This window comes from Garra rufa, chromosome 25, assembly GCF_049309525.1.
Source record: "Garra rufa chromosome 25, GarRuf1.0, whole genome shotgun sequence".
Taxonomy (NCBI): Eukaryota; Metazoa; Chordata; class Actinopteri; order Cypriniformes; family Cyprinidae; genus Garra; species Garra rufa.
In genome coordinates this window covers 18,790,512-18,817,878 of record NC_133385.1, presented here as the reverse complement: position 1 = coordinate 18,817,878, position 27,367 = coordinate 18,790,512, and the positions used below count along the sequence as shown (strand labels likewise).

Below are 27,367 nucleotides of genomic sequence, written 5' to 3'. Positions count from 1 at the left end.
TAAAGTTACTTTTATTCAATCAGCAAGTTTTTGTTTTTTGTTTTTTTTATTAGAAATGACACAGACGTCTCCCAGAAGATAATAAGATGATGTACAAGAGGCATAATTGTGGAAAAAATTATTACTCATCTTTTATTTACATTTGAACAAAAAGTGGCATGTCCAAAATTATTCATACCCTTCCCAATAATCAATAGAAAAGCCTTTATTGGCTATTACAGCAATCAAACGCTTCCTATAATTGCTGACCAGCTTTTTGCATGTCTCCACTGGTATTTTTGCCCATTCATCTTTAGCGATGAGCTCCAACTCTTTCAGGTTGGAGGGTCTCCTTGCCATCAGCCTGATCTTTAGCTCCCTCCACAGATTCTCAATTGGATTTAAGTCAGGACTCTGGCTGGGTTAATGTTTTTGTCTGCTAACCATTTCTTCACCACTTTTGCTGTGTGTTTTGGGTTGTTGTCGTGCTGAAATGTCCACTGGTGCCCAAGGCACCAAGTTTCTCTGCAGACTGCCTGATGTTGTTTTTGATGTATTGCTCCTTTTTCATGGTGCCGTTTACTGTGATTAGGTTCCCTGGTCCACCGGCTGAAAAACACCCCCAAAACATTAGGTTCCCACCACCATGTTTGACAGTGGGGATGGTGTTCTTAGGGTTGAAGGCTTCTCCTTCTTTACACCAAATGAAGGCTACATCATTGTGGCCAAACAATTCAATTTTTGTTTCATCTGACCATAAAAAAAGAAGAAAAGAAGTCCAAGCAGGCTTTTGTGTGCCTTATCTGGAGAAGTGGTGTCCTCCTTGGTCTGCGTCCGTGGAACCCAGCGGTGTGCAGTGTCCGTTAAACTGTCTGCCTTGAGATGTTGCCACCAGCAGAGCCCAGATTCATCAGGATGGTCTTGGTGGTGATCCTTAGATTCTTTTTTTACCTCTCTCACTATCCTCCTGGCCAGCACAGGTGTCACTTTTGGCTTCCGACCACGTCCTCTGAGATTTTTCAAAGTGTGGAATGTTTTGTATTTTTTAATAATGCTTTGCACTGTAGCCACTGGAACTTCAAAACATTTAGATATGGTCTCATAGCCCTTTCCTGATCTGTGAGCAGTCACAATGTGCAGCTGCAGGTCCTCAGTGAGCTCCTTTGTCTTAGCCATGATTGTCCACAAACCAACAGCAGAGAGCTTCTGTTTTTCACCTGTGGAGTTGATTAAAACAGCTGTTCCCAATGAATCAGGGTAATTATGATGCTTTAGAACAGCTTGGACTATTTGGAATAGTATAGAACTTTGGATTTTCCCATAGACTGTGACAGTTTGCAAAGGGTATGAATAATTTTGGACATGCCACTTTTTGTTCAAATGTAAATAAAAGCTGAGAAAAAAATTTTCTACAATGATGCCTCTTGTACATCGTATTATTATCTTTTGGAAGAAGCCTGTGTCATTTCCGGTCCAAAAAAAACTTGATGGTTGAATAAAAGTAACTTTAAGTCAGAATTTGCCAGGGGTATGAATAATTTCGGGCTTGACTGTATATGTAAAGTTAGTAGCCTACCTGTAAAAATGTGTCATGTACACCTGATATATATTCAAAATACTCAAAATGGAATCGAATCAGAAATCGAATCAAAGCACAAGCTTGTGAATCTGAATCGAATCGTGAAATTTGTGTCAAAACCCAGCCCTAATAATGTTATTGTAAATAACTCATCAATGCATACTTTTCATTTTCATTATTATCATTTCATATTATCATTATTTATCATTCTTGGAAGCAAATGGTTAAAAAGAACCAACTAGACTATATACAAAGCATTCAATATGTTGTCTGGCACAGGCGGTTTTAGTAGATTGTGTGTTGTGTCTGTTACAAAGAAAGATCACCTTGCCCATATTGTCACGTGTGTCTGTGTCTGTACTGTATGGTTGTGTTAAGGATGCACAGACAGTGACATAACAATTCTCAGCTTACCTGTGTGACAGAAAACAGGTCTAGTGCTACAGTGTTTAGTAAGCAGATAGTTCTTGAACCTCCCACAATGCAACACAGACTATTTTTTATATAAATATAATATTATGTGTAAATATGATACACATTTCTTTTAAAAAGCTGCACAAAATCTCTTTGTCAGCTTTATGAATTCTCATTTTGACGGTACCCGTTCACTGCCTTGTGGTGGGCAAGTGATGTAATGCTAAATTTTTCCAAATCTGACCTCTGGGTTTACCTGAACGTGACACTGACCTTATGCAATGCGTTTCTGAAGAGCACAAGAATGCGAAGGCAGTAAAACCAAACCTGGCGGATGGTATAAGATGAGCGCGTGGTGGCCTGACTGCACCTGCTTCCATCACTCAATGCCTTATCGTCAGGTTCCTTCGCTGCCTGAGCCAAACATGTCAGCACTAGACACCAGGCTCACTGGCTGGAGCTCCACAGCACCCAAACAGCGTCATTGCAGCCCACGCTGTAGCTGCCGTCCATTCTAAGACTGGATTTGTTATTCATTCGAACACTGTTCACCACTGCCTATGGTAGAAATGGGCCCGAGGGCAGAATCAGAAAGAGGGGAAGGAGAAAACAGAGGAGAGAAGGTAAGATGCTGAACAGGGTGATGAAAGACTACGGAAGAACACTTTATATAATTAGCAGGTATGTGATGCTGTAGTATCAGATGGTTGTAAATCCTTTAGGGCTCAGAATTTCCTAATTGTAATACGTCATTCAACTGTCAGAGTCCAAGGACAAAAAGAGTGTTATTATGTATTAAGAGTGTGTGTATCCAGTGGGTTTAGTTTAGCTCTCAGTAGCCAAGCCAAAAAACAAGGCATAGGTTGTGCATATTTCATATGTTTGTAATGAATGTCAGTTTAAGATACTGTACATGAACCATAGGGAATATTCTTTTTGCAATAACAAGGTAGTCCCTTGCTTGGTGTTTCTAGGGTATGAGGTTTCTCTCTTCTCCCAGGCAACCAGAGAACACTGAGGTAACTAGTCTCTTGAGCTTAGTTAACTGATGCCTATAATCCTGTAAGATAAACATCTTTACCTGCAAACTCTACAAATTACGGGCAAATGTGAGTGTGTTGGTCTTATAAGCGCTGACAGGCAAGATCTTAATTTGTTGAGTCTAGGAAATGTCTTCAAGGATGTGTCATAGCCTTTAAGTGAATCTGCATATTTATATCCTTGATTTAACATTCAAGATCAAGTTTAAGATCGCCGCTGGACAGGGGACTGAAAAAGATGAATAAGGTTCAAACAGAGGACAGAACTAGTAGCTAGTACACTCAATTCTCAATAACTATAAAATACACTACCAGTCAAAAGTTTTTGAACTGCTCCTCTGCTCATCAAGCCTGCATTTATTTGATCCAAAGCACAGCAAAAACTAGTTATTTTACTATTCAAAATAACTGTTTTCTATTTGAATATATTTTAAAATGTAATTTATTCATGTGGTTTCAAAGCTGAATTTTTAGCATCATTTTAGCATCACTAGTCACATGATCCTTCAGAAATCATTCTAATATTCTGATTTGCTGCTCAGAAAAACGTGTGTTAATATTATTATATTGAAAACAGCTAAGTACATTTTTTTTCAGGGTTCTTTGATGAATAGAAAGTTCAGAAGAACAGCTTTTATCTGAAATAGTAATCTTTTGTAAAAAAGTCTTTATTATCACTTTTGATCAATTTAAAGCATCCTTGCTAATTAAAAGTATTGTTTCTATATTTAATTTTAACATTTCAATTTAAATTACTGTTTTTGCTGTACTTCAGATCAAATACATACAGGCTTGGTGAGCAGAAGAGACTTCTTTAAAAAAACATTAAAAATCTTACTGTTCAAAAACTTTTGACTGGTAGTGTATATAAAACAAGCACACTAAATGACTACACTAAACTTTACATTGCACAAAACAATTAGTTTTCCTTAAAAAGATGCTCTTTTGCACATTTTGGACAGAGCGTACATTTTGTAACCTGAGCGTTTGGACTCATGGAGCTCTGTACGTATTTAAAACTTTAAATCTGTAACATTAAAAACATTTCAGGTGCGCCCACCATTAAAAAATCATAATAATTGTGTTTTTTATTTGTCTAAAGTGCCTGTAGATTCTGCGTAATAACAGGAATATTTCTCAAAGCAGGTGATTGTCTTCAAATGTATTAGTGAAGGTGGTGAATTTGTACACAAGTTGTGTTTTGATGGCTGTAGTGATAAAGTTTAGATAAACCTTGCTGATTTTCTAGCAATTATTTTAGAATTGCTTTGTTTATAACACCCCTAAAACACTTACTAGATTGAATATTTAAAATGTAACTTGCAGTCTAAAATTAGACACTTGACTGCAAAATAGCAAGAAAACATGTTTGTCTGCAATGACTGCAAAGATGTTGTGCGACCAGTATAGTCCGATTCATGGGGAAATGACTCTTTCGAACCGGTTCTGTTAATAAATCCTTTAATCGCAGTTACAAGTTTGAATCAGACTGTTGAATCTTTTAATGAATAAACTCCCTGAATGAATGTGAGAGTGGTTACTAAAACAACAAAACTGACTCAAATTGTAAAGTAATTATTATATTTGGTTATGTTTGTATCGAAATGTTTGTATCGAAAAGTTTTGTTTTCTTTGCGCACAAAAATACATTGTAAACATTATGGTTGAACCAATGATGTCACATGGACTATTTTAACGATATCCTTACTACCTTTCTATGCCTTGAACATGGTAGTTGCATACTGTCTATGCAGGGTCAGAAAGCTCTCGGATTTCATCAAAAATATCTTAATTTGTGTTCTAAAGATGAACAAAGCTCTTACAGGTTTGGAACGACATGAGAGTGAGAAATTAGTAACAGAATTTTCATTTTTTTGATGGAACTATCCCGTTAATAGTTTCAATGTTAGAAACCTGCAAATTGTTTAAGTATTTAAAATGATGTGTAGCTTGTAGTTAAATTTTAAATCCCCCGACACTGGTGAAAAAAGTTGGGTCATTTAGGAACAATCCTTGGCGTAGACAGACCATGGGGCATCTGTGCTCAAGATTCAGCACACTGAAAGTCTAGGTCAAAGCCAAAACTGAAATCCCCGGCAACAAAATCAAAGATTCTCAAAGTAATTACTATAGATGTCAGCTGTAATTTAAACATGAGTAGATGTTGAATGTTATCATTGCCGTCCTGTCCCATCTTCTGTGTGTGTATGCATATGGGCTTGTGTATTTGTGTGTGTGATAGGGATTAGCCCGTGTGAAGCGTGGCCCAGACAGCTGACCTTGATAGATAATATTACTCATGCTGCTCATGCTGGCATAAATGAGTGGTGCATTGTCTGTCTGTCTCTCTGCCTACTCACTGAACTACTCTATTGTTGAACATGGACATCTGTATATCTCAATCATCAGTCGCTACAGACCGTATTCATAAGAGACTGGAGTGTAGTTCTTATTGATTCATTTGTTTAGAAGAATTGTTGAATAAAGTCATTATTTTTGTTTTCTTTGCACAAAGTTATACTCGTAGCTTCATAAAACTAAATTTGAAACACTGATGTCACATGGACAATTTTAATGATGTCCATACTACCTTTCTGGGCCTTGAACATGTTAGTTGTGTTATTGTCTATGCAGGGTCAGAAAGCTCTTGGATTTTATCAAAAATATCTTAATTCATATTTCATAGGTCATAAGGGTTTGGATCGATATGAGAGTGAAAAATGAATGACAGAATTTTTATTTTTGAGTGAACTATCCCTTTAAATGTGGGCTTAGAACACTCTAGCAACCACATAGCAACAAAAGTTTTTTTTAAGTATATAATATTTAAAAGTGTATCAGTAGAACATGTTACAGTGATTTAATTAGCATGCTGAAAGCTTTAGCTGTTAGAGAGTTTGCATGGCAAATTGCTGACAACTGTTGTGGCTATAAATGCATCTTTTAAGTGACGCTGTTGCAGCTATACATATTCAGGTCGACATCTTTAGACTTTGGCTTGTTCTGTTTTTTTTTTTTTAATCATCTCACTGAGTATAGTGTTTTTTAGTATGGTATGTCAAATTAAAAATGGTCAAACCTTTAAAAATTTTCTTTATAATATTTGCTTTATTAATATTATTAAAAATGACAATACTACACTAGGTTACTCAACTGACTATTTGTCAGGTACATGACTGCTTGTACCGTTTAATTTTATTAGTGCAAGCTCAGGCCTAAATTGGTCATCAACATACTGACCTGTTAAAATAGATCGCCATCTGTAGTTTCAGTAAGGCGCACATATATATGGTCACGTGCAAAAATAACGTCTTAGCAAAGGTGTGGACTTTACCCCGACTTTATCTTTTGGCTTCCTTAATGTGTCACATGTGGTTAATCCATATAGCCTCTACTCTGCAACACCTGCTACTGGATGACCCCGTTCTCATCTGAACGACTTATATCCACTTGCTGACCACCACATATGCTTAACTTGCATATCTGCCAGCTAGGTCATTAGCCATCAGTTTGTTACATATACATTGTTGAATATTTGTAATATCATTAATGATACTGACTTTGTAACCACATTAAGGGGCCCACTATGATGTTCTCTGTAGAGCCCCCCATAGCAAATTCAGTGTACAGGGCCCAGAATTCCTAGCAACGCCACTGATCCTCCAAATTCCCTTTATTCTAAGGAATTGGTTCTGTTTTTCAGTTTTTGTTACTGCCACAAAAATAAGTACCTCTAGATTAAGAACTTGGAACTGTATTGTATTGAGTATGGCCGTGTTTTTAGGGACGATACATGGGGTGATGACATCATCGTTTCACAAAATATATGCATTGGCTGTACACACGAAAACACAAGGGTGTCATTTTCAGATTTATTCACTCTGGGACCCGGTTTCAAAAAATAGCAGATTCAGGCTGGATACGTTTGGACGAAATGCCTATATGATACAAATTTTTTACATATACAGCTAAATGCGACCCTAGGAGTGTCCAGTCCTGCTTTTGGAGGGCTACCTCCCTGCAGAGTTTAGCTTCAACTTTAATTAAACACACCTGAACCAGCTAATCAAGGTCAAAAGGATTACCCAAAACTCCCTGGCAGGTGTGCTAAACCAAGTTCAAGCTAAATTCTGCACGAAGGCTGGTTCTCAATTCTGGCCTGCGAGATCCATTTTCCTGTTCAGCTCCAACTCTAATCAAACACACCTAAACAACATCAAGGTCTTTAGGACCACTAGGATCACTGGGGGGACAGTCATGGCCTAATGGTTAGAGAGTCAGACTTGTAACCCAAAGGTTGCAAGATGAGACCCTTGAGCAAGGCATCGAACCCCCAACTGGTTCTCTGCAGAAAAATCATCTCTTGAGGCATTTTGTAGTCGTTTTGGAGTTAAGCCAAGGCAGGGGTGTCCAATCCCGCTTCTGGAGGGTGCAGAGTTTAGCTCTAACCCCAATTAAACACACCTGAACCAGCTAATCTTGCACTTACTATATACCTGACACATCCAAGCAGGTGTGTTGAGGCAAGTTGGGGCTAAACTTTGCAGGATGGTGACCCTCAAGGACTAAATTTGGACACCCTTGAGCTAAGGTGGGCAAGACTGGACAACAATGGGGTATTGGTTTAAAATACACTTTACAAGAACTGATCCCAATCCAAAGGACCCTGTGTTACCTCTGAAGAAATTTGATAGAAGAGGTAAAGTTTTAACGACAGTTCCAAGCTGTTCTATTTTAAAGCTTGTTTATTGCCAGAAGGCTTGTACTGTCATAGTAGATTGTAGCATGTCCACCTCACATTAAAAACCCCAGTGGCCATGTGATTACAGCAGCACATCTGTTACATAAGCATTGAGTGACACAATTTAAGTGATATGTTTAAGGTCTTCCAAATGTCAGTTACAATGTAAACACAAAGTTGGTAAACACATTCCCATTCACAGCTGCTGGCAGGTGCATAAGATCCAATTTGTTCTCTCTTAAGTGGCGCTGAGAGATGTGGGTATACAAGTTAGACCCCAAGCCCCCATGGATGAAACAGAAACAGAAATATTATCCTCTATGGAGGCAAATGGCGGAGGTATCACTATGAAGGGCAGGGCTAGTTTTCCCACTCTCTCCGTGCTGGAGCAGGAGAAACCAAAGCCTATGTGTGCATGCCGAGAGATAAGATTTCCTCTCTGCACTTCACTGCCGTTTGTCAGCGTCCTGGGGGAATGTGAGTGGCGGAGGGGAGGAAATATCTTCGGCTCTGTCTCCAGGAGACGGCCTCTGGGAGGGAGGAGTCACCAGAAGTCCCAACAGGAGCTGCTTCTGCTGCCCCTGAGTGGAGCTCCACTGTCAGGGATCACTCCCCTGATGCTTTCCATAGCGGAAGAGGAAGATGGCACTGAGAGCCCCCACTGCTCAGTCTCCGGCTCAGGATGGCTCCCTTGTGGAGTCTCATCCACACGTCATCAAGCTCTTCCCGAGCACCCCACATTGCCACCCGTTTATCCCTGCCTGCAGCACACATCTCCTCGAGCAGAGATGTGGAGATACCACATGAAACCAACTCTTAGATCCAGTGCAGAGAGGTGAGTGCGACTACATCCTCCTCGATCCCAGATTGCGCATCCTTTGCACAGACACATGTCTGAAGAAGTTTGAACCCTTCAGGTTGTTCATTCTGGACCGTGGAGCTTTAGATTAAAGATCGAAGACCAAAGAAGTTCTCGTAGTTAACTTCAGGGCTCCTTACCGGCAAGTGGACATGACATAGTGGGACTGAGGCTTATGGTTACCAGGGAGACCCTGCCATGGGTGGAGAAGGGACTACACCATCTTGCTGTGGATTTGAGATCCTGCAGAACTGCTGGGGCACCCGCCAGAGTCAGAGGAATAGGAGAGTTCAACCCGAGGTAAAGATTTGTGGAGTTCTGCCAAAAGAATGTGCTGTCTCCTAAAATGTCCACCCCCTGTAGTAGTGCTAATGAATCATGGATAAGTGTACCTACAACTCTAGATCAGCTAGATTCCAGTTCAACTTGTTTAGTGCATTTGTAACAGTAGATGTTAGATGTTAATGCTTTGTTTACATTCCAGATTTTGTCCTTTTAATTCTGCGTTTAGCAGACGCAGTATTTCAAATGCAAAGTGATCATTTGTCTGAAACCTCTATAATGCTTTGCAGGCAGTTGTGAACAACTGTCTAGATATAATTACCTGTTGCTTAAAGGCATAGATCATCCAAAATGCTCTCAGGACACATTAATGTTTATCTTCACAATGTATAAAAGGTACTACTCTAGCATAATGTCCATCCTGCTCTTTTACATACAGTGGAAGGTGACAAGCGGCTGCACTTTAAGAAAAAATGTGTAAAAACCGAGTCCTTAGGGGTTCAACAGCTTGTCACTGGGGCAGTTCCCTTAAAGGCACCCCTAAAAGGTGCAGTTTAGTACCATGATTAAGATATTCACATAAAATGCATTTACATATAGTCCACAAGAGAAAATAATAGTTGAATGACCCAGTTCAAAAGTTTACATACACTCGATTTTTAATTCTGTGTTGTTACCTTAATGATCCACAGCTGTGGTTTTTTTTTTTTTTTTTTTTTTTTTTTTAGAAATAGTTGTCCATTAATTCCTTTGTTTGTCCTGAACAGTTAAACTGCCCACTGTTCTTCAGAAAAATACTTCAGGTCCCATTTTTTCCAAATTCTTTGGTTTTTCAGCATTTTTGTGTATTTGAACCCTTTCCAACAATGACTGTATGATTTTGAGATTCACCTTTTCACACTGAGGACAACTGAGGGACTCACATGCAACTATTACAAAAGGTTTAAACGCTCACTGATGCTTCAGAAGAAAAACGCAATACATTAAGAGCTGGGGAATAAAAACTTTTTGAAGATCAGGGTAAATTTAACTTATTTTGTCTTCTGGGAAACATGTAAGTATCTTTTGTAGCTTCTGAAGGGCAGTACTAAATGAAAAAAAAAAACGATATTCAGGCAAAATAAGAAAAATCTTCTACACATCTTCTTTCTGTTCAAAAGTTTTCACCCCCGGCTCTTAATGAATTGTGTCTCGCTCTGAAGCATCAATGAGCATTTGAACCTTCTGTAATAGTTACAGTCCCTCAATTGTCCGCAAAAATCGCAAAATCATACAGTCATTGCTGAAAAGGATTCAAATACACAAAAATGCTGCGGGACCTGAGGGACATTGGGCAGTTTAACTGTTCAGGAAAAACAAAGAACTCATGAACAACTATCACTAAACAAACAAAAACACAGCTGTGGATTATTAAGGTAACAACACAGTATTAAGAATCAAGCGTATGCTAACTTTTGAACAAGGTAATTTTTATAAATTCAACTATTATTTTCTGGTGTGGACTATTTGTAAACGTCCTTCATGTGAACTATCTTATTCAGGTCAGTACTAAATAAAATATAACATGCATTTTGTATGATCCATCTTATATTGGTAAAATAATTAACATTTTGCAGATTCTGCAAGGTGTATGTAAACTTTTGACCTCAACTGTATGTCTACGGAAGACTAGAAAAATAGTACATGAATCATATATGCTACTTTTCTGGTACTTTTTTGTCCTTTTTGGAGCTTAACATCTGCAGTCATCCACTTTCACTGCTACTTCTTAACTAATTCTAACTACTTTTATGTTCCATGAAAAAAAGGCTACATGTTTTCAACACAAATGGGAGTGTTAGATAACAGAGTTTCCATTTTCGAGTGAATACAACCATTTTGGATCAAAGTGTTGAGATGATCAAAGGATTCCTGACTCAGCCTTGTTCAAAAAAACCTGATTGGTTCTCTCTCGCATTTCCCAGTGCTATATAAGGCCTTCATTATCATTAATTAAATGCTTATTCTAATTAAACCATTTACCAAAGTGATTAAATGGTACTTGAAATGGCTGATTACAGAATGCAAAAAAAGCAGTCTATCACCTTTTAATCATTACTACAGCCAAGCAGTGAATGTGTGAGTGTTAGTATTTACCTCACACGTTTCCATGACTGGTTTCAGTCATGCAGAGCTGTTATTTTCTTAATAAAGGAGCTCTGAATAGGATGCACCAGAGATTCTGGCAGGCCGATGAGGATTGGGCTGGGAAAGAGGTGTCATGCATGTGCCCTCTCTGAGCTCTATTGTGCTGAATGAGCACTCCATCAGGAACAGTTCATCCCCAAAGCTCACCATGATTACTAGAGTGCCTCAGTGTTATGTAACATGAACACTAATCATAATCAGACCTCTTTCCCTTCCTCTTGCCATAGTGAGAGTGTTTGTTCTTTTTTCAGACACCTTTGTCTACTGATCTATCTTTGTCTTTTGTAGACAGTCTAGTCTGCTCTCTCAAGGTAGTAATTAGTTACAGTTACTCAACTTAATGTCTTTCCAAACACATATTCTGTCTTCTATAACATGGGGGGTGATCTATTTAGAATCTATAAAAAAAATCTGAAAATTCTCATTTAAAACTCTACTTTTACAATCAGGAACAACAGAATGTGTGTTTGAGAAAACCTGAGATCCTGAGATTCAATGCATTTAGATTTCTTTCGATTTAGTTTTTCACTGAAGTAGACTCGTTTAAAAATACTCTTTTGCTATAATAGGTATTAATAGGCGCACTCACTATGTACACTATGTACAAATCTTCTCCAAACGTCATGCATTGTCATTTTGTATTGCAATGCATGCTTGTTGAAATTTTTCCAGGGTCAAAACTAAATGCCCCCCTTGTTTCCCCCACCCTATTACTGATTTTCAAAACTACGATCACTATTTTTCTTAGGCTTAAATTAGTAGACACGGGCTGCCTGAGTCTGACATTTGAGAAAGGTGGTTTGATAATAAGCCTTACGTACTTAGTCACGTTGTATCAGATACAGTGAAACGCTTCCGCCTCTGCCATGCTTGTTACATGTGAGCGAAGCTAATCTATAGGGAAGAGGTGTGAAAAAAAGTGTCAACTTGCTAGCTGCTATATTTGCCATTTACAAAGGCACAGACGTTTTAATGAAGCAACAGAAACACTTTTCATGTACTGCTTAATACAGTGCCTATACAAAATTTAAAAAGTACATAAGCCTATACTATTTAAACACCAGTAAAGTGGGTCTATATATTTTTTTATCAGTGTTTATTGATAAACATAACTGTATATTATATTTCCATCTAAATTTGTGAATTTAACTTATACACTACCAGTCAAAAGTTTTTGGACAGTAAGAAGCCTACATGTATTTGATTCCAAAGTACAGCAAAAACAGTAAAATTCTGAAATATTTTTACTATTTAAAATAACTTTTCTATTTGAATATATTTTAAAATGTAATTTATTCCTGTGATTTCAAAGCTGAATTTTTATCATCATTACTCCAGTCACATGATCCTTCAGAAATCATTCTAATATTCTGATTTGCTGCTCAAAAGAACATTTATTATTATTATTAAGCTGAAAACAGCTGAGTAGAATTTTTTCAGGTTTCTTGAATGGAGGATGCTTTTTTTGTCATGGGTTTAATGATAACCGAGATGTATATGCACAATTAACGTGATTGAAAAAGCATGAAAATCTCCTATGATAACTTGCAGTGTTAAATTTCATTAAGGCTGAGAATGCTGTAGACAACACATAAATGCCGTTATCACAGTTTTCCATATTCGTGGAGTAAATTCGTGAAGTCTTTTTAAAAATGCCAGGTAGGCGGTGTTTCGAATGTGTTTAGCCAATCAGCATACACTTACATCACTGATAGTTCCTATCCACCTTATTTTTCAATGCGGAAGTAAGCTGTTTTCTGGTAATGTGTGAGACTTCCGGTTCATAAGTCGCCGTAGAGAAATAACGAGAAGAATAAGGAAACGGTAAAACTATTTGCACTACAAACCAGTGTGTTCATAATTAAGATAATACATATAATAAAATACAAATACAAAATAAAATGGTAAGACACACCAGTTTGTACGACAGCATTTTAGTGCCAGGTTAATAAAAAAATCTAAAATTACAGGATTAAACGCATAATATTTCGAGAATAAAGTCTAAATATTTTGAGAACAAAGTCAAAATTATGAGAATAAAATCTAAATATTTAGAGAATAAAGCCAAAATTATGTGAAAAAAGTCTCAATATTTTGAGAGTAGGGACAGTATTCTTGGAAATAATTTCAAGTCTTCGATTGCATCCATTAGGCCTATTTGTAGTGCGCCAGCCACCCAATAATAGCAATAAGCTTTGTACTTTTGGTACTTTTAATATAAAACAAAGTCTTATAGTTTTATAGTTAAATACAAACAATGTGTCTTGCAATAATGTGTTTTTCACACTCTTTAAGGCGGGACGGATTGCTGTATTCGTGTGAATCAATCGTCTTATCGATTACAATTAGACATTTGTTTCATTAAATGATACTGTTTTTTTTTGGGTGAAAATTCCACCACCTACTCTGCAAAAACGTTTTTATTTCTCACATGTATTAAATTAAAAACAACAATAAAACATATAATTGATTACTCACAAGCTGTTTTATTCACGGTATTATACAGTATATATTTGGAAATAATAATGTCTTCCATTCAGCTCGCTAGCCCAGTAATCACAATAATTTTGTACTTTGTTGGTTTTAATATAACACAGCTCAGCCTTCAAATTCTGTCAGTTTCATCACATGATACAAATTATAAATGTTTTTTTCTCTTTATTTCAAGGACCATCCAAAGGAATGAAAAAAGTAGCCTAATTTAATAAAAGTTTTCATTGTAATCAGAGAGATGACTGATTCACATGTTGCTTAAACTGAGGCAAATACAGCAATCTGTCAAGCCACATTAAAGAGCATGAAAAACACATTATTGTAATATTGTTTGTATTTCGCTATAAAACTGACAGATTTTGAAAGCTGAGACTTATATCTTCCAGTGTTCCCAATCCAGGCTATTTTCATGTGCATGGCTAGAATATACTCTCAAAATATTATAACTTTAATCTCATAATTGCTACAAATTAATTCTCGTAATTTTTATTTCATTCTTAAAATAATTTGACTTTATTCTCAAAACATTCCGACTTTTTTTCTCGTAATTTTGACTTTTTTCTCGAAACATTTTGACTTCATTCTCATAATTTTGACTTTATTGTCTAAATATTTTGATTTTATTATTATTATTTCGACTTGATTATTTAAATATTTTCGACTTTATTCTTGCAATATTTCGAAATTTATTTTCATAAAATTCTGACTTTATTATTGAAATATTTTCAACTTTATTCTTGCAATATTTTGACTTTATTTTCATAACATTTTGACTTTATTCTTGAAATATTTCAACTTCATTCTTGAAATATTTCGACTTTATTTTCTGTACATTTTGACTGTATTCTCGTAATATTTAGACTTTATTCTCGAAATATCTGGACTTTATTCTCCTAACATTTTAACTTTATTCTCGTAACATTTAGACTTTATTCTTATTATTTCAACTTTATTCTTGAAGTATTTTCAACTTTATTCTTGCAATATTTCGACTTTATTTTCATAACATTTTGACTTTATTCTTGAAATATTTTAACTTTATTCTTGTAATATTTTGACTGTATTTTCTGTACATTTTGACTGTATTCTCGTAATATTTAGACTTTATTCCCGAAATACTTGGACTTTATTCTCGTAACATTTTAACTTCATTCTCGTAACATTTCGACCTTATTCTCGAAATATATTGACATTATTCTTGAAATATTTCGAATTTATTCTTGTAATATTTTGACTTTATTCTCAAAATATTACGACTTCAGTCTCATAATCTTAGTTGTTTTTTTGTTTGTTTGTTTATTTTTTAATGTGGCACTAAAACGCTGCCGTAAGTTTGCAATATCAAGCAGCAAAACGAGCTGTTTTATACAGCTAAAAACAGCTGGGAGTGATAACACCGGAATGCCTGACACATTAAATTTACAAATGGCTGTGCCCGCTTTTAAAGGAAAAATAAGGTTGATAGAACTGTTACGCTGAAGTTTAATTCCTCCAAATGCAGTTCCTAGAACTAAAACTGTTCATAGTTCCTGCGGTGTGAACATGCCAAAAAGCAGGTACTTCCACCAATAATTCAAGAAACTATAAAAAAGGTTCCTCTGGTGCGAAAGCCCCTCATGGCTGGGACCACCTTTATGTAAAAGAAAATGTCTACTTTTTTAACTAACGCAACAACACAATCTCCCTTTCAAATCAAAGCCCAATTAATCACAGCCTTAATGAGGTTGAATGGGGGGGGGGGGTTAAGCTCTTGGCTCGCCCACTGCTCTTCTGACATTTTGAAATACACAGGGCTTTGGGAATGACGATGTACTGATAGGCGTTATTTATTGGGGTCCCGTCGTTCGTTGACAGATGGAAACTCAGCCTAAAGAGAGCGCAGTAAACAGATAGTGTCGAAGGCGGTGCCGTTGCATACTCAAAGCTCGTGTCAAAGCGAGGAAATTGTGAGCAGAGGCACTCGCTCGGCAAGTACACACTAAAAAACTCGTGCCTGCGAGCCGGTTGTGTTATTAGAGGCTGACTTGTGCAGCTGCACTTTGTGCCATAACTGTCCTGGATTACCGCTTTTAGGAGCGCCATGAGTTGGCAAACAAATGCTGTATGCTAGGATGGAAGGAATATGGGTTCAGTGGTAGGTAAGCGCACGTAAACAAATCTATATAGAGTGCAGGCAGGCTGGAAAACCTGAACAGGTGGCATATCTCGGGACATACACGTCAAGTGGAGCAGACGGACAGCTTGCCTCTTTCAGTTGTTGTGCCGAATTCTGACCCCCGCCAGATTACTACCCCCCTAGTATTGGTAGGTTTAGGGTTAGGTGTGGGGGAGGGGTTAGGATTAGGGGTGGGGTTAGGATTAGGCAATCAGGTAGCGCTTTCAACGAGAGGGGGTCATAATTTGGCAGGGGTCGAAAAAAGGCACAACACCGTTAATCTCCTGCTGACGAAAGCTTTTCAACCTCTCTCCGCCTCATCGGGAAACACTTCATTTCGCGAAGTTCCCACTGCTATTTTCCAGTGCTGACAGAACGGGTTCCGGTGTCTTACGGGATTCTTCAGATGCAATTGCAAGTTTCCTGCTGGAGTTAACAGTGAACGCGTTATTTTCTTCTCATGCCTTATGACTTGGATGTGTTAAAAACCCACGTGTCAAAAATCGACATGTTTCCTGAAATTAATAACAAGGTAATGTATGAGGATGAGCATTTTATGCCTTTCCTTGCATGCATTTAGGATTGCTTTTGTTGAAAGCTTTTTAAAACGTATGTTTGCAGCATTTCTGATTGTGGTTGCACTTAAGTTTACTATTAAAGTTGTAAACATTATGCAGTCATATATAAAATAATTTACTAAAATAATTAGATAAATATTTTGATTATAATATTGCAGGTATGCCTTTTAAATGTAGCCATAGCATGGTAAGCGCAGTTTATATAATACCATGCTGACAGTTTATATAATATCATACAGTTATTGCTGTGACAGCGGTAACTTGGTATCATTTTCCACTGTTCTTCAAAAGAAATGCTAAAAATTTCAATTTACTGTTATCACTTTATTACCAACTATTTTTATTTGGGCGGAAACTGTAAATATAATAGGTTATGGGCTAAAATAATGCTGTTATCAAAAGAAAAGTGTATGTATATATTTGCGTATAAAATATATGAAAGTAACCCTATACTTTTCAAAAGCAAAAAATGTGATTACTGTGGTAATTTTGTAAAGGACTGCAAAGAACGTCCTCACGTTGTTTTATTTGCTTATTTATTTTGCTCAGATTTCATTCCACTTCGCCTTTTCGTAACTCGCAGTAACACGAGAGTTTATTAGATTACGTTCCGTTCTGTATATTATCGGTTTTATTGATGATGTTTAGAGTGCAAGGTTACAATAAATTATGCAAGTCCCAATCTTCTGTTCATCCCGCCACTCCATCATTGAGATTTATCCCACTGCTCTGTATTGCATTGTCTATGTTCTCTCAAAGATTGATGTTTAAAGCACCCCTTGCACCCTATGAGTATATTTGGTTTGAACATGTGATGCATAGGATGCTTAAAAAACCTCAAGCCAGTGTCTAAGTATGAACCAACCTTTAAGGTGACTGTCAGCAAATGATTCAGTACTGAGCTCCAAGTTACTACGAAAGGCATTGAGAGTTCTGAGTATTACGAATGGCATATGATGTATTTTTGAGCCTTTCGGGGTGTGGTTTGAGTTTCGCCCATGACCAGAGTTTCTTCTTTATTGGGGTGACCTAAATCCTCTATTGGACTGTCTGTATGTTATATAAAATGTGTAAAAACCATTCATGGTGGGCACCCATTTATGTGTATAAATTACATATGGGATATAAAACTGGCCACATTGTAGAGTGAACGTCATTGGTTTAACTCTTAAAAATAGAGGTTCCACAAGGGTGTTTTCAAAGTGATACAGTAGAATAACCATTTTTGGTTCCTCATCTGTTCTCATTAAAACATTTTTATAAAGAATGTTTTTCCACTTTTTGTGGAATGGAAAGATTCCAGGAATGTTATGCCAATAAAAAACTTTGTTTTTAAGAGCGTTGATAATAAAATTCTGGCAAATGATTATTTTCAGGATTTTTTCAATTCTGTACTATTAATGGAATTAAAATCAATAGTTTTAAATGCAACAATCAAAAGAAGCCATCACAACATTAAAATGTAAGCATAAAAGTGTTTAATACATTGTTAATGTTTTTAAAGATTACCTTTAAGCAAGCTTTCAATGATGGCAAAAGTAATCTATATTTAAAAATAAGAAATTATTGTGCATAATTAAATATCCAATATCGACCAATACCAATAAATTAAATATTATATTAGCAGATAAAAAAAAAAGATTTTCACTCAGAAATTGAAGAAATTGTATTTTCTTGTACTGTAATACACTTTGTATATTTTAGCGATTCAGTGATATTAAAATGACAGCCAATAATTACTTTTGTGATTTCTAAAATTCAATCTTTGTTTTAATAAACTAGAATTAAAAGTGAAAATCAAGTGTTTCAAATGCTACAATCAAATTTAACCCTCACAACATTAAAATGTAAGCTATTTTCACTCAGAAATTGTGACTACATTTCACAATTTCAAAGAAAAAGCAAGGAACACATTGAATTGAATGTGAAATTCTGAAGTAGAAAATCTGAAATAGTGTTTTCTTGCACTCCAATAATCTTTGTTTTATTTACAACTTTGAAAAATAATTTTTAAAAGTCTGGTACCAATATGTGACCCTGGAACACAAAACCAGTCATAAGGGTCAATTTTTTGAAACTGGGATTTATACATCATCTGAAAGCTGAATAAATCAGCTTTTCATTGATGTAAGGTTTGTTAGGATTTGACAGAGAAAATCTGGAATCTGAGGGTGCAAAAATCGCCTTTAAAGTTGTCCAAATGAAGTTCTTTAAGATGTACAAAATATCTTCATGGGACATGATCTTTATTTAATATCATTTTGACCCATACAGTGTATTTTTGGCTATTGCTACAAATATACCTGTACTACTTAAGGCTGGTTTTGTGATCCAGGGTCACATATGAAGCTGACTGATAAGTATCTATCTCGCCCTTGCATTGCACACTGACCCACATTGTAACACAAAGCCCTTGGTCCTGAACATAGCAACTCACAGGTGTTAATATTTGAATGAGTCTTTTAAAGCCCAGGGCTCACATTGCACAGCTGACCGGCCGCAGCCTAAGTGTAACAAATTTTTACTGCCTGTTTTCTAAATGCATCACTTTGTTGCTGCCACACTGGAATCCATGTACTCTCTGATCCCTCCATAAGCCAGTATGTACTTCGCTGCCTGTGAATGAATGCAGTTAAGTCCCGGCACATCAGCATGGCTAAACCTCCTGCTGCTTGGCCAAAAAGCCCCATATGTTTTAGAGACTCATGTGGATTAAAGGTGTGAGAGCTACATAAGGCTCCAAGGTGTGCATACAGGCGAGATCATCCCATTGTCTGTATATTTCTCAGCCAATCTGTTTGACTTGTGCTACCAGCCCCCACCCCCAACCCGAGAGCCTCTAAGTTTAGCTGAAGCTTTACGTCTGTCCTTATGCTGTCTGTCAGCAACTATTGACGCACGCTCCACCTGATTAAGATGGATGTGGGCCTGTTTTCACGTATGTCCGCAATCATGACTGATTGTAGTCATCGCAGGTCCCCTGATATCCTTGAACGCTCAGCATTCGTGCTCAAGAGGAACATTAGTTGGGAGTTGATTGCCGTGACGTGTGAAGTACCAGTCTGCAAATCACGACTGCCCTCTACTATGAGGTCAAACTGGATTATTTGACATGGTGGGCATCATTGAAAAGCTATTAATGTGCTTTTGAATTAAAAACAAGTAACCTTGGTGTATCGAACATGAGTCATCCGCTGTGTTGAATAACACGGAGCGAAAGATGAATCTTGGAGTTATATAGCCAGCATCCCACACGTACGACTGTGGATGTGGGTTGCGAGAGTGCGCCCACTCGTCACGCTTATGACGTCTTTCCTCCGCTCTCTTTCACAGTCAGCCAGACCCGAGGCTTTCCCTCACCCCCACAGGTCTCAGGCCGAGAACACAAAAATAGGACCCAACTGCACCTACTCAGAGGTGAGACTATATTCGTAGAGCAAGACATAAGCGGTTACTTAACAGTGATGATTCATTTGTATTGATTCGCCAAGGCTTTGTGAATCATTCTACTGTAAGGCTGACTCTGTCTGGGAGGAAAACTGTGAGATGGGTGCAGGGTGTTGTGAACAATTTGGTTCAAATCTGATTAGGATTCAAAGCGATTTCATTGGCTGAAATAACTTCTAATGGATAATGCCTGACTAGAAATCCTACAAAATAGCTACAGTGCCTTGCAAAAGTATTCAGTATTCGAAAGTATTCATTTTTTCACATTTTGTTTTGTTCCAGCATTATGTTAAACTGCTTTAAATTAGTTTTTCCCCACATCAATTTACACTCCATACACCATAATAATGACAAAGCAAAAAACAGATTTGCAATTATCTGCCATTCTTTGCCTCACCTTTCACCATTTTCTAGAGTCCTAGTTGTTCCAACCGTCTTCTATTATGGATAATGGAGGCTACATGCTTCTGTGAACTTTCAATGGAGCAGATTTTTTTCTGAACTCTTCCCTAGATCATTGCCTTAACGCAAATCTGTCACTGAGCTCTACAGGCAGTTATCTTGACCTCAGGACTTGGTTTTTGCTCTGATATGCATTTTCTGCTGTTAGACCTCTTCTGAGAGGTGTGTGCCTTTCTAAATCATACTCATTCAAATGAATTTGCCACAGTTTAACTCCACTCGAAGTGGAGTAACATCTAGAAGCAATTTGAATGTTCCTGAGCTAAATTTCGAGTGTCCCAGAAAAGGGTATGAATACTTATGCAATGGGATCTTTTCAGTTTTTTATTTTTAATAAATTTGCACAAATGTTAAAAACCTATTTTTTGCTTTGCCATTATGGAGTAGAGATTGTAGATTGGTGTGGGAAAAAAGTAATTTAAAGTAGTTTAACATAAGGCAGCAACATAAAATGTGAAAAAAATGAAGGGGTATGAATACTTTCGCAAGGCACTGTATGTGATAAAAACTACTGTTTAAAAGTTTGGGATTGCTATTGTTTTAAAGAAATTAATACTTTTATTCAGCAGAAACAAATTAAATTCTTCAGAAGTTACAGTAAAGACTAGGGATGTAACGATTCACTCAACTCACGATACGATACAATTTGCGATACTGATTTCACAATACGATTTTCTCACCATTTTTTTTTTTGTGAAAAGGTGTCCTTTTATGCTTGGACAAAATGCAGCACATTTGTGACCCTGGACCACAAACCCAGTCATAAGTAGCACTGTATATTTGTAGTAATAGCTAACAATACATTGTATGGGTCAAACTTATCGATTTTTCTTTTTATGCCAAAAATCATTAGGATATTAAGTAAAGATCATGTTCCATGAAGATATTTTCTAAATTTCATAGGGTAAATATATCAAAACTTAATTTTTGATTAGTAATATGCATTTCTAAGAACTTTATTTGGACAACTTTAAAGGCGATTTTTCTCAATATTTAGATTTTTTGCACCCTTTAGATTCCAGATTTTATAGAAATAATTGTATCTCAGCCAAATATTGTACAGCTAAGATGTATAAATGTCAGATTCCAAAAATTAAACCTTATAACTGGTTTTGAGATCCAGGGTCACATTTCTTTGTGAAATTGAAAAATATCAAAACAAACCTAAATCAAATAAACAAATGACACAAATAAAGGCAACCACAGCATTTTAACCATGATCCAAACAAAGATGCTGCATACATGCAGCATGAACAGTTTTAAATCTAAATTAGATTGTATAATTTTAAAATCTGAAGCAAAAACAGAATGGTCTGAATTTAGTTTTATGAAACTATACTATAAAAAAACATCTGCACGAAAAAAACCCAGCAGATGTACTAAATGAAAATGCGAATTCAAATGCTGTTTTCTCATCAAAGAATCCTGAAAAACTGTATCATGTTCCCACAAAAAAATATATTCTAAAACATTGTTTTTAACATTAATGATAATAAGAAATATGTCTTTATCAGCAAATCAGCATATTAGAATGATTTCTAAAGGATCATGTGACACTAAAGACTAGAGCAGTGATGCTGAGAATTCAAATATATTAAAATATATTCATAGAGAAAACAGTTATTTTAAAATGCATTAATATTTGACAGTATTACTATATTTTTGATCAAATAAATGCATCCTTGTTGAGCATATGAGACTTGAGACTTGAGAAAAAAAAAAAATCATACCAATCCCAAACTGCTGAATGGTATAAAAATGATTCAAGAATTTCTCATACTTTTTTTTTATTTAGCTAACATTTTGCAAACTGACCACACAGCATCCTAGCTTGTATACTATGCAAATGTTAAATTATATTTTATTTGACATATTATGTGTTTTTACTTGATCAGGCATTATGAACAGCTAACCCAAGGACCCTAAACTGACTCGACTCCATAATCAGTTTGAGTCACCATAATCACTCAAGACATGAAGAAACATGTCTGTCTAATATTTAGATAATTGGATAACTGATTATTATATTTTACAATTGGCATCCTCTACTTTTAAATATTTGGTTATGGCTAAATATTTTAACAAAATGTTGAAATTATAAACCACCTAACATGCGACACAATCTAGATATCTTAAAGGTGAAGCATCTGTTATTTCCGTGTCACTTGCGTCAATTAAGCATTAAAAATTTAACAGACTTAATAATAAACAGCAGTATTTACAAAACGTGTTACGCAAGACTTCAGTGGGCAGTTATTTTATGCAATGATTTAGAAACAATCTGATTCACTAAATTAATTGGACACTAAAACTCAACATTTTTTAGGGTTAAATGTACAAACTTTCATTCAGCTAAAGCTAATGTGTCAATAGCCTCTTTGTTTGCTGCTATAGACGTTTTTCCTGAACACGGAAGTAAGTCCGACTCTTAACTGAAAGAATGCTTTGCATTTCCGGTCTGCATTGTTTCTAGTCAAATTAGGGTATATTCCGAGCTAATAAACTAATGTTAAAGCTATTAAAATGTTTTTAAAAAGCACATGGCACCATAGCGCCATCACTTGGCAATGTCGCAATGACCGTCATTTGTCAGTGCCTCACTTTAATGAGTGTGTAGATGACATGAAGCAGCGGACGTTAGCTACATTAAAAACAGATCGACGCTATTTGAATGGGTTCCTATGGAAACCGGAACAGAAAAGCATTCAATCTGACGTTAGAATTCGTAATGGCGGCGCTCATCGTTTACTCAGGAAAAAGGTCTATATGTAGATGACAATGGATGATCCCTCCAAGCACCTATGGAAAGCGTTGTGTTAAATATTTAATGCCGAGTGTGAAATGACCCCCTAACAGTTGTCATTAACTAAAAGCAATCTCTTCACAGGTGATAACAGTCGCTCATAATAAAGTGCTTGGCATGACGCCTCTGAATGTGGAAATCTGTTGGTTTTAATGCACAGCTGTGGTACCTGAACGGTGCATGTTGTTTACGCAGCCTACTGTATTCTTGTAGGTCTCTGCAGGTGCCCCATGCTATATTTAACTTCTGTTTCTATGCGTCATGATCAAGTTGGCAGATGCCGCAGTATCCCCAGAACATATGAGATTGAATATCGCATCTATCTATAGACACACTTGCTCTTTTTTCAGCCCAGAAGTCTGTCGAGCACTGGCTTTGAACCGTGAGATGGGGGAAAACCTGCAAGCCATGAACGAGCCCCTCCCTTGTGCAGTGCCCTACATTTGCTTCATAGCAAGGAAACCTTTCGTTTTACTCCTTCCAAAAAATATATTGAGAAAAAGGAATCATGTAGAGAAAATCTGTATCATTTGCTCTTATTACGCTTCAAATGGGTGGGTTGTGAAAGACTGCTGTATCGCTGCTTTTGTCCCCACCTCGTTCTCAACGCCGCTGAAATTCCATCCTCTACGCAGGGGGTCTGGTTCACTGGGGCCGTTGGCCACTAGCCTTGTGCGAAGCTCAGATATCTTTCCCCTCTTTGGCCCTTGTTACTGATTTGTAGAGTTTTTCATGTTGAACGGTACTTAGAGTATTGTATCTTTTGTTTTTCAGAAGTGTGGGACGGGGGTTGGCACTTTGCCCCAGCTAGAGGCTCCGGTCAAGCAAGTTTTGGTGACCAATGGCAAACTTCTGCATTCAAATGGAACCTTACCCAGTATCGTCAAACAGCTGGTGCAAAGCACCCAAGGGAATCAGGTGGGATAACACTCATAAAATGAAAATCCAGTTGTCGTCACTCACTCATGTCTATACAGTCCTGTATTACCTCTCTGGAACACAAAATTAGATTTTTTGATGCAATTTTTTTTCTATATAACAACATTTAACAGTAAACATATCTGTCAATTTCCAAAAATCACATTAGCCATCACATACCATAAAATAGTCTAAATGTCTAGTATTGTGATCAAAATTTAAGTCTCACAAAACTATGGTAAAAATATTTGTAATATAGGGCCAAAGCCGTATGGAACACTTTTGAAAAAAACAATACTATATAGGATTGGAGTAAATAAAGATATTTTTGAGCAAACGTTTTAAATAACTAGAATAGTGACTAAAATTTAAGTATATTCCTCAAAAGAATATACTTTAAAAGATTTGTAATATATAGTGCACAAGCCGTATGGACCACTTTTGCAGTTTTACAAAAAACCAATAGTATATAAGACTGGAATAAAATGAGGGTGAGTAAATCAAGATATTTTTGAGTAAACAAATGAAATGACTAGAATAGTGACCAAAATGTATGTTCATCACAAAGTTATGGTAAAGCTTTAAAAGACCTGGACTATAGTGCCCAAGCCATGTAGAGCACTTTTGTAGTTTTACAGAACAAAAACAATAGTTTATAGTATTGGAATGAAATGAGAGTGAGTACATAAAGATATTTTTGAGTAAACAATTAAAATGACTAGAATAGTGGCTAAAATTCAAGTTATGGTAAAGCTTTAAAAGACCTAGACTATAGTGCCCAAGCCATATGGACCACTTTTGTAGTTTTACGGGGAAAAAAACAATACTATGTAGGATTGGAATAAAATCAGGGAGAGAAAATAAAAATATTTTTAAGTAAACAATTAAAATGACTAGAATAGTAACCAAATTTTAAGTATGTTCCTTACAAAGCTATTAGAAAGCTTTAAAAGACTTGGAATATAGTGCTCAAGCTGTATGGTCCACTTTTTTAGTTTTACATAAAAAACAGTAGTATATAGGATTGGAATGAAATGAGGGTGAGTTAATAAAGATATTTTTGAGTGAATGATTTAAATGACTAGAATAGTGGCCAAAATTCAAGTCTGTTCCACACAAAGCTATAGTAAAGCTTTAAAAGACTAGTAATATAGTATCCAAGCCATATCGACCACTTTTGTAGTTTTACAGAACAAAAACAATAGTATATAGTATTGGAATGAAATGAGAGTGATATTTTTGAATAAACAATTAACATGACTAGAATAGTGGCTAAAATTCAAGTCTGTTTCTCACAAAGTTATGGTAAAGCTTTAAAAGACCTAGGCTATAGTGCCCAAGCTGTATGGACCACTTTTGTAGTTTTACAGAGGAAAAAACAATACTATGTAGGATTGGAATAAAATCAGGGAGAGAAAATAAAAATATTTTTAAGTAAACAATTAAAATGACTAGAATAGTAACCAAATTTTAAGTATGTTCCTTACAAAGCTATTATAAAGCTTTAAAAGACTTAAAGTACACAATTAAAAATGACTAGAATAGTGACCAAAATTAAAGTCTGTTCCTCAGAAAGCTATGGTGAAGCTTTAAAAGATTTGGAATATAGTACTCAAGTCATATGGACCACTTTTGTAGTTTTAAAAAAAATAGTAAGTAGGATTGGAATGAAATGAGGGTGAGTAAATAAAGATATTTTTGAGTGAACTATTTAAATGACTAGAATAGTGGCCAAAATTCAAGTCTGTTCCTCACAAAGCTATAGTAGAGCTTTAAAAGGTAATATAGTATACAAAGCTATTAGAAAGCTTTAAAAGACTTGGAATATAGTGCTCAAGCTGTATGGACCACTTTTTTAGTTTTACATAAAAAAACAATAGTATATAGGATTTAAATGAAATGAGAGTGAGTAAATAAATATATTTTTAAGTAAATTATTAAAATGACTAGAATAGTGGCCAAAATTCAAGTCTGTTCCACACAAAGCTATAGTAGAGCTTTAAAAGACTAGTAATATAGTATCCAAGCCAAATGGACCACCTTTGTAGTCTTACAGAAAAAAACAATAGTGTAGAGGTTTGGAATGAAATGAAGCTCAGTAAATCACTTCATAGAATGATTGCATAAAGACTTTTTTCAGTCTGACTTCCATTTCTTGTAACACAGGAGGAGAGGCCGAGGCCGCAGTTTCCCAATCGCTTTGGTTCGTCTGTGGAAAACCTCTCAGAATCCTTAACTAGGAGCATCATCAACAAGTTTGAGAAGATCAGGACATATGAGGGACAGAGGCTGCCTATGTCTCCAACAAGTATGAAGTTCTCTGGATTTTTGTTTGTGTTTCATGCATTTTAATAATTAATCGATGCAGGTTTCAGTCACTGCAGTGCTCCTCTTCTAGCTAAACCTCAGATCATCATTTTATTCTTATAATCAAGAGAATAAATTCTCTCATTAATTACTCACCTTCATGTCCTTCCAAACCCGTAAGACCTTCGTTCATCTTCGGAACACAAGATACAAAAGAAACAAAATGTCCTTATTACCTTTTTGGGACTTGAACGTGGTAGTTACATTGCTGTCCATGCAGGGTCAGAAAGCTCTCAGATTTCATTAAAAATATATTAATTTGTGTTCCGAAGATGAACGAAGGTCTTACAGGTGTTGAATGACGAGGGTGAGTTACTAATGACAGAGTTTTCATTTTTGGCTGAACTATCTGTTTAATTGGATTACATACAGGTATGGTCACTCAATATTTATGTATGTCATCCTTCATCTTCCAAACAGCGGCACTGAAGCACTTCCAGAACCAGCTAACAGAATATGAGAGGGAGGAGATCATGGATTACTCTGAGATCTGGTATTTGGGTTTGGACACTAAGAAGATTGAGGGCTGCCAGGGATCCCCACACAATTCAGGCTATGATGATGAGCATGGCAGCTACTTAAAGGTTAAATATGATATATGATACATCGTGTTGTGATTATATTACTTTTGCCTGGCAGTGGTATTTTACTATATTTTAAATACTATTAAAGTTTTTATTAATATTTTGAATTAGTTTTTATTTTCATATTTTCAATTTACATTTTAATTTTTACGTATTTTTTTGTGTTTTTTAGTGATTTTTATTATTATTTTTTAAAATACGTATATATAGTTTGTATACATTTTATTTCACTTCTAGTTTTACTTCGCTTTGGCAACTACACTAGCTGAAAAAATCGGTTTAAGCTTGTCCATATTTCATTTCAATTAACATTTATTTTATGGCTTCTGGCAAACAGCTTACTGGGTGACATACTGACCTCATTTTCAACTTCGGGAAAAATGATGAAATTGCATTACAGCACGAGGCTGGCTAATTCAGCTACAGGCTGCCAGACTCTCATGTCTGCTGTCCCACCCAATCTTCTATGAATGTGCCTT

General features: G+C 36.2%; 1 protein-coding gene across 6 annotated transcripts in view; it reads left to right on the top strand.

Moving 5' to 3' along the window:
• Positions 1-27,367, top strand: part of dyrk4 (dual-specificity tyrosine-(Y)-phosphorylation regulated kinase 4) — a 49,650-nt gene that overhangs the window by 8,755 nt on the left and 13,528 nt on the right. The window contains exons 1-5 of one of the 6 annotated variants that reach the window (XM_073832047.1): positions 2,405-2,595; positions 19,641-19,724; positions 23,794-23,937; positions 26,104-26,245; positions 26,725-26,888. In XM_073832047.1, coding sequence (XP_073688148.1) covers positions 2,533-2,595; positions 19,641-19,724; positions 23,794-23,937; positions 26,104-26,245; positions 26,725-26,888 — 597 coding nt within the window. In that variant the 5' untranslated portion in view covers positions 2,405-2,532. Of the gene's footprint in view, positions 1-2,404; positions 2,596-8,678; positions 8,913-16,041; positions 16,262-19,640; positions 19,725-23,793; positions 23,938-26,103; positions 26,246-26,724; positions 26,889-27,367 lie in introns of those variants that run through there. The other 5 variants (XM_073832046.1, XM_073832050.1, XM_073832048.1 and 2 more) reach the window with 5 other exon arrangements.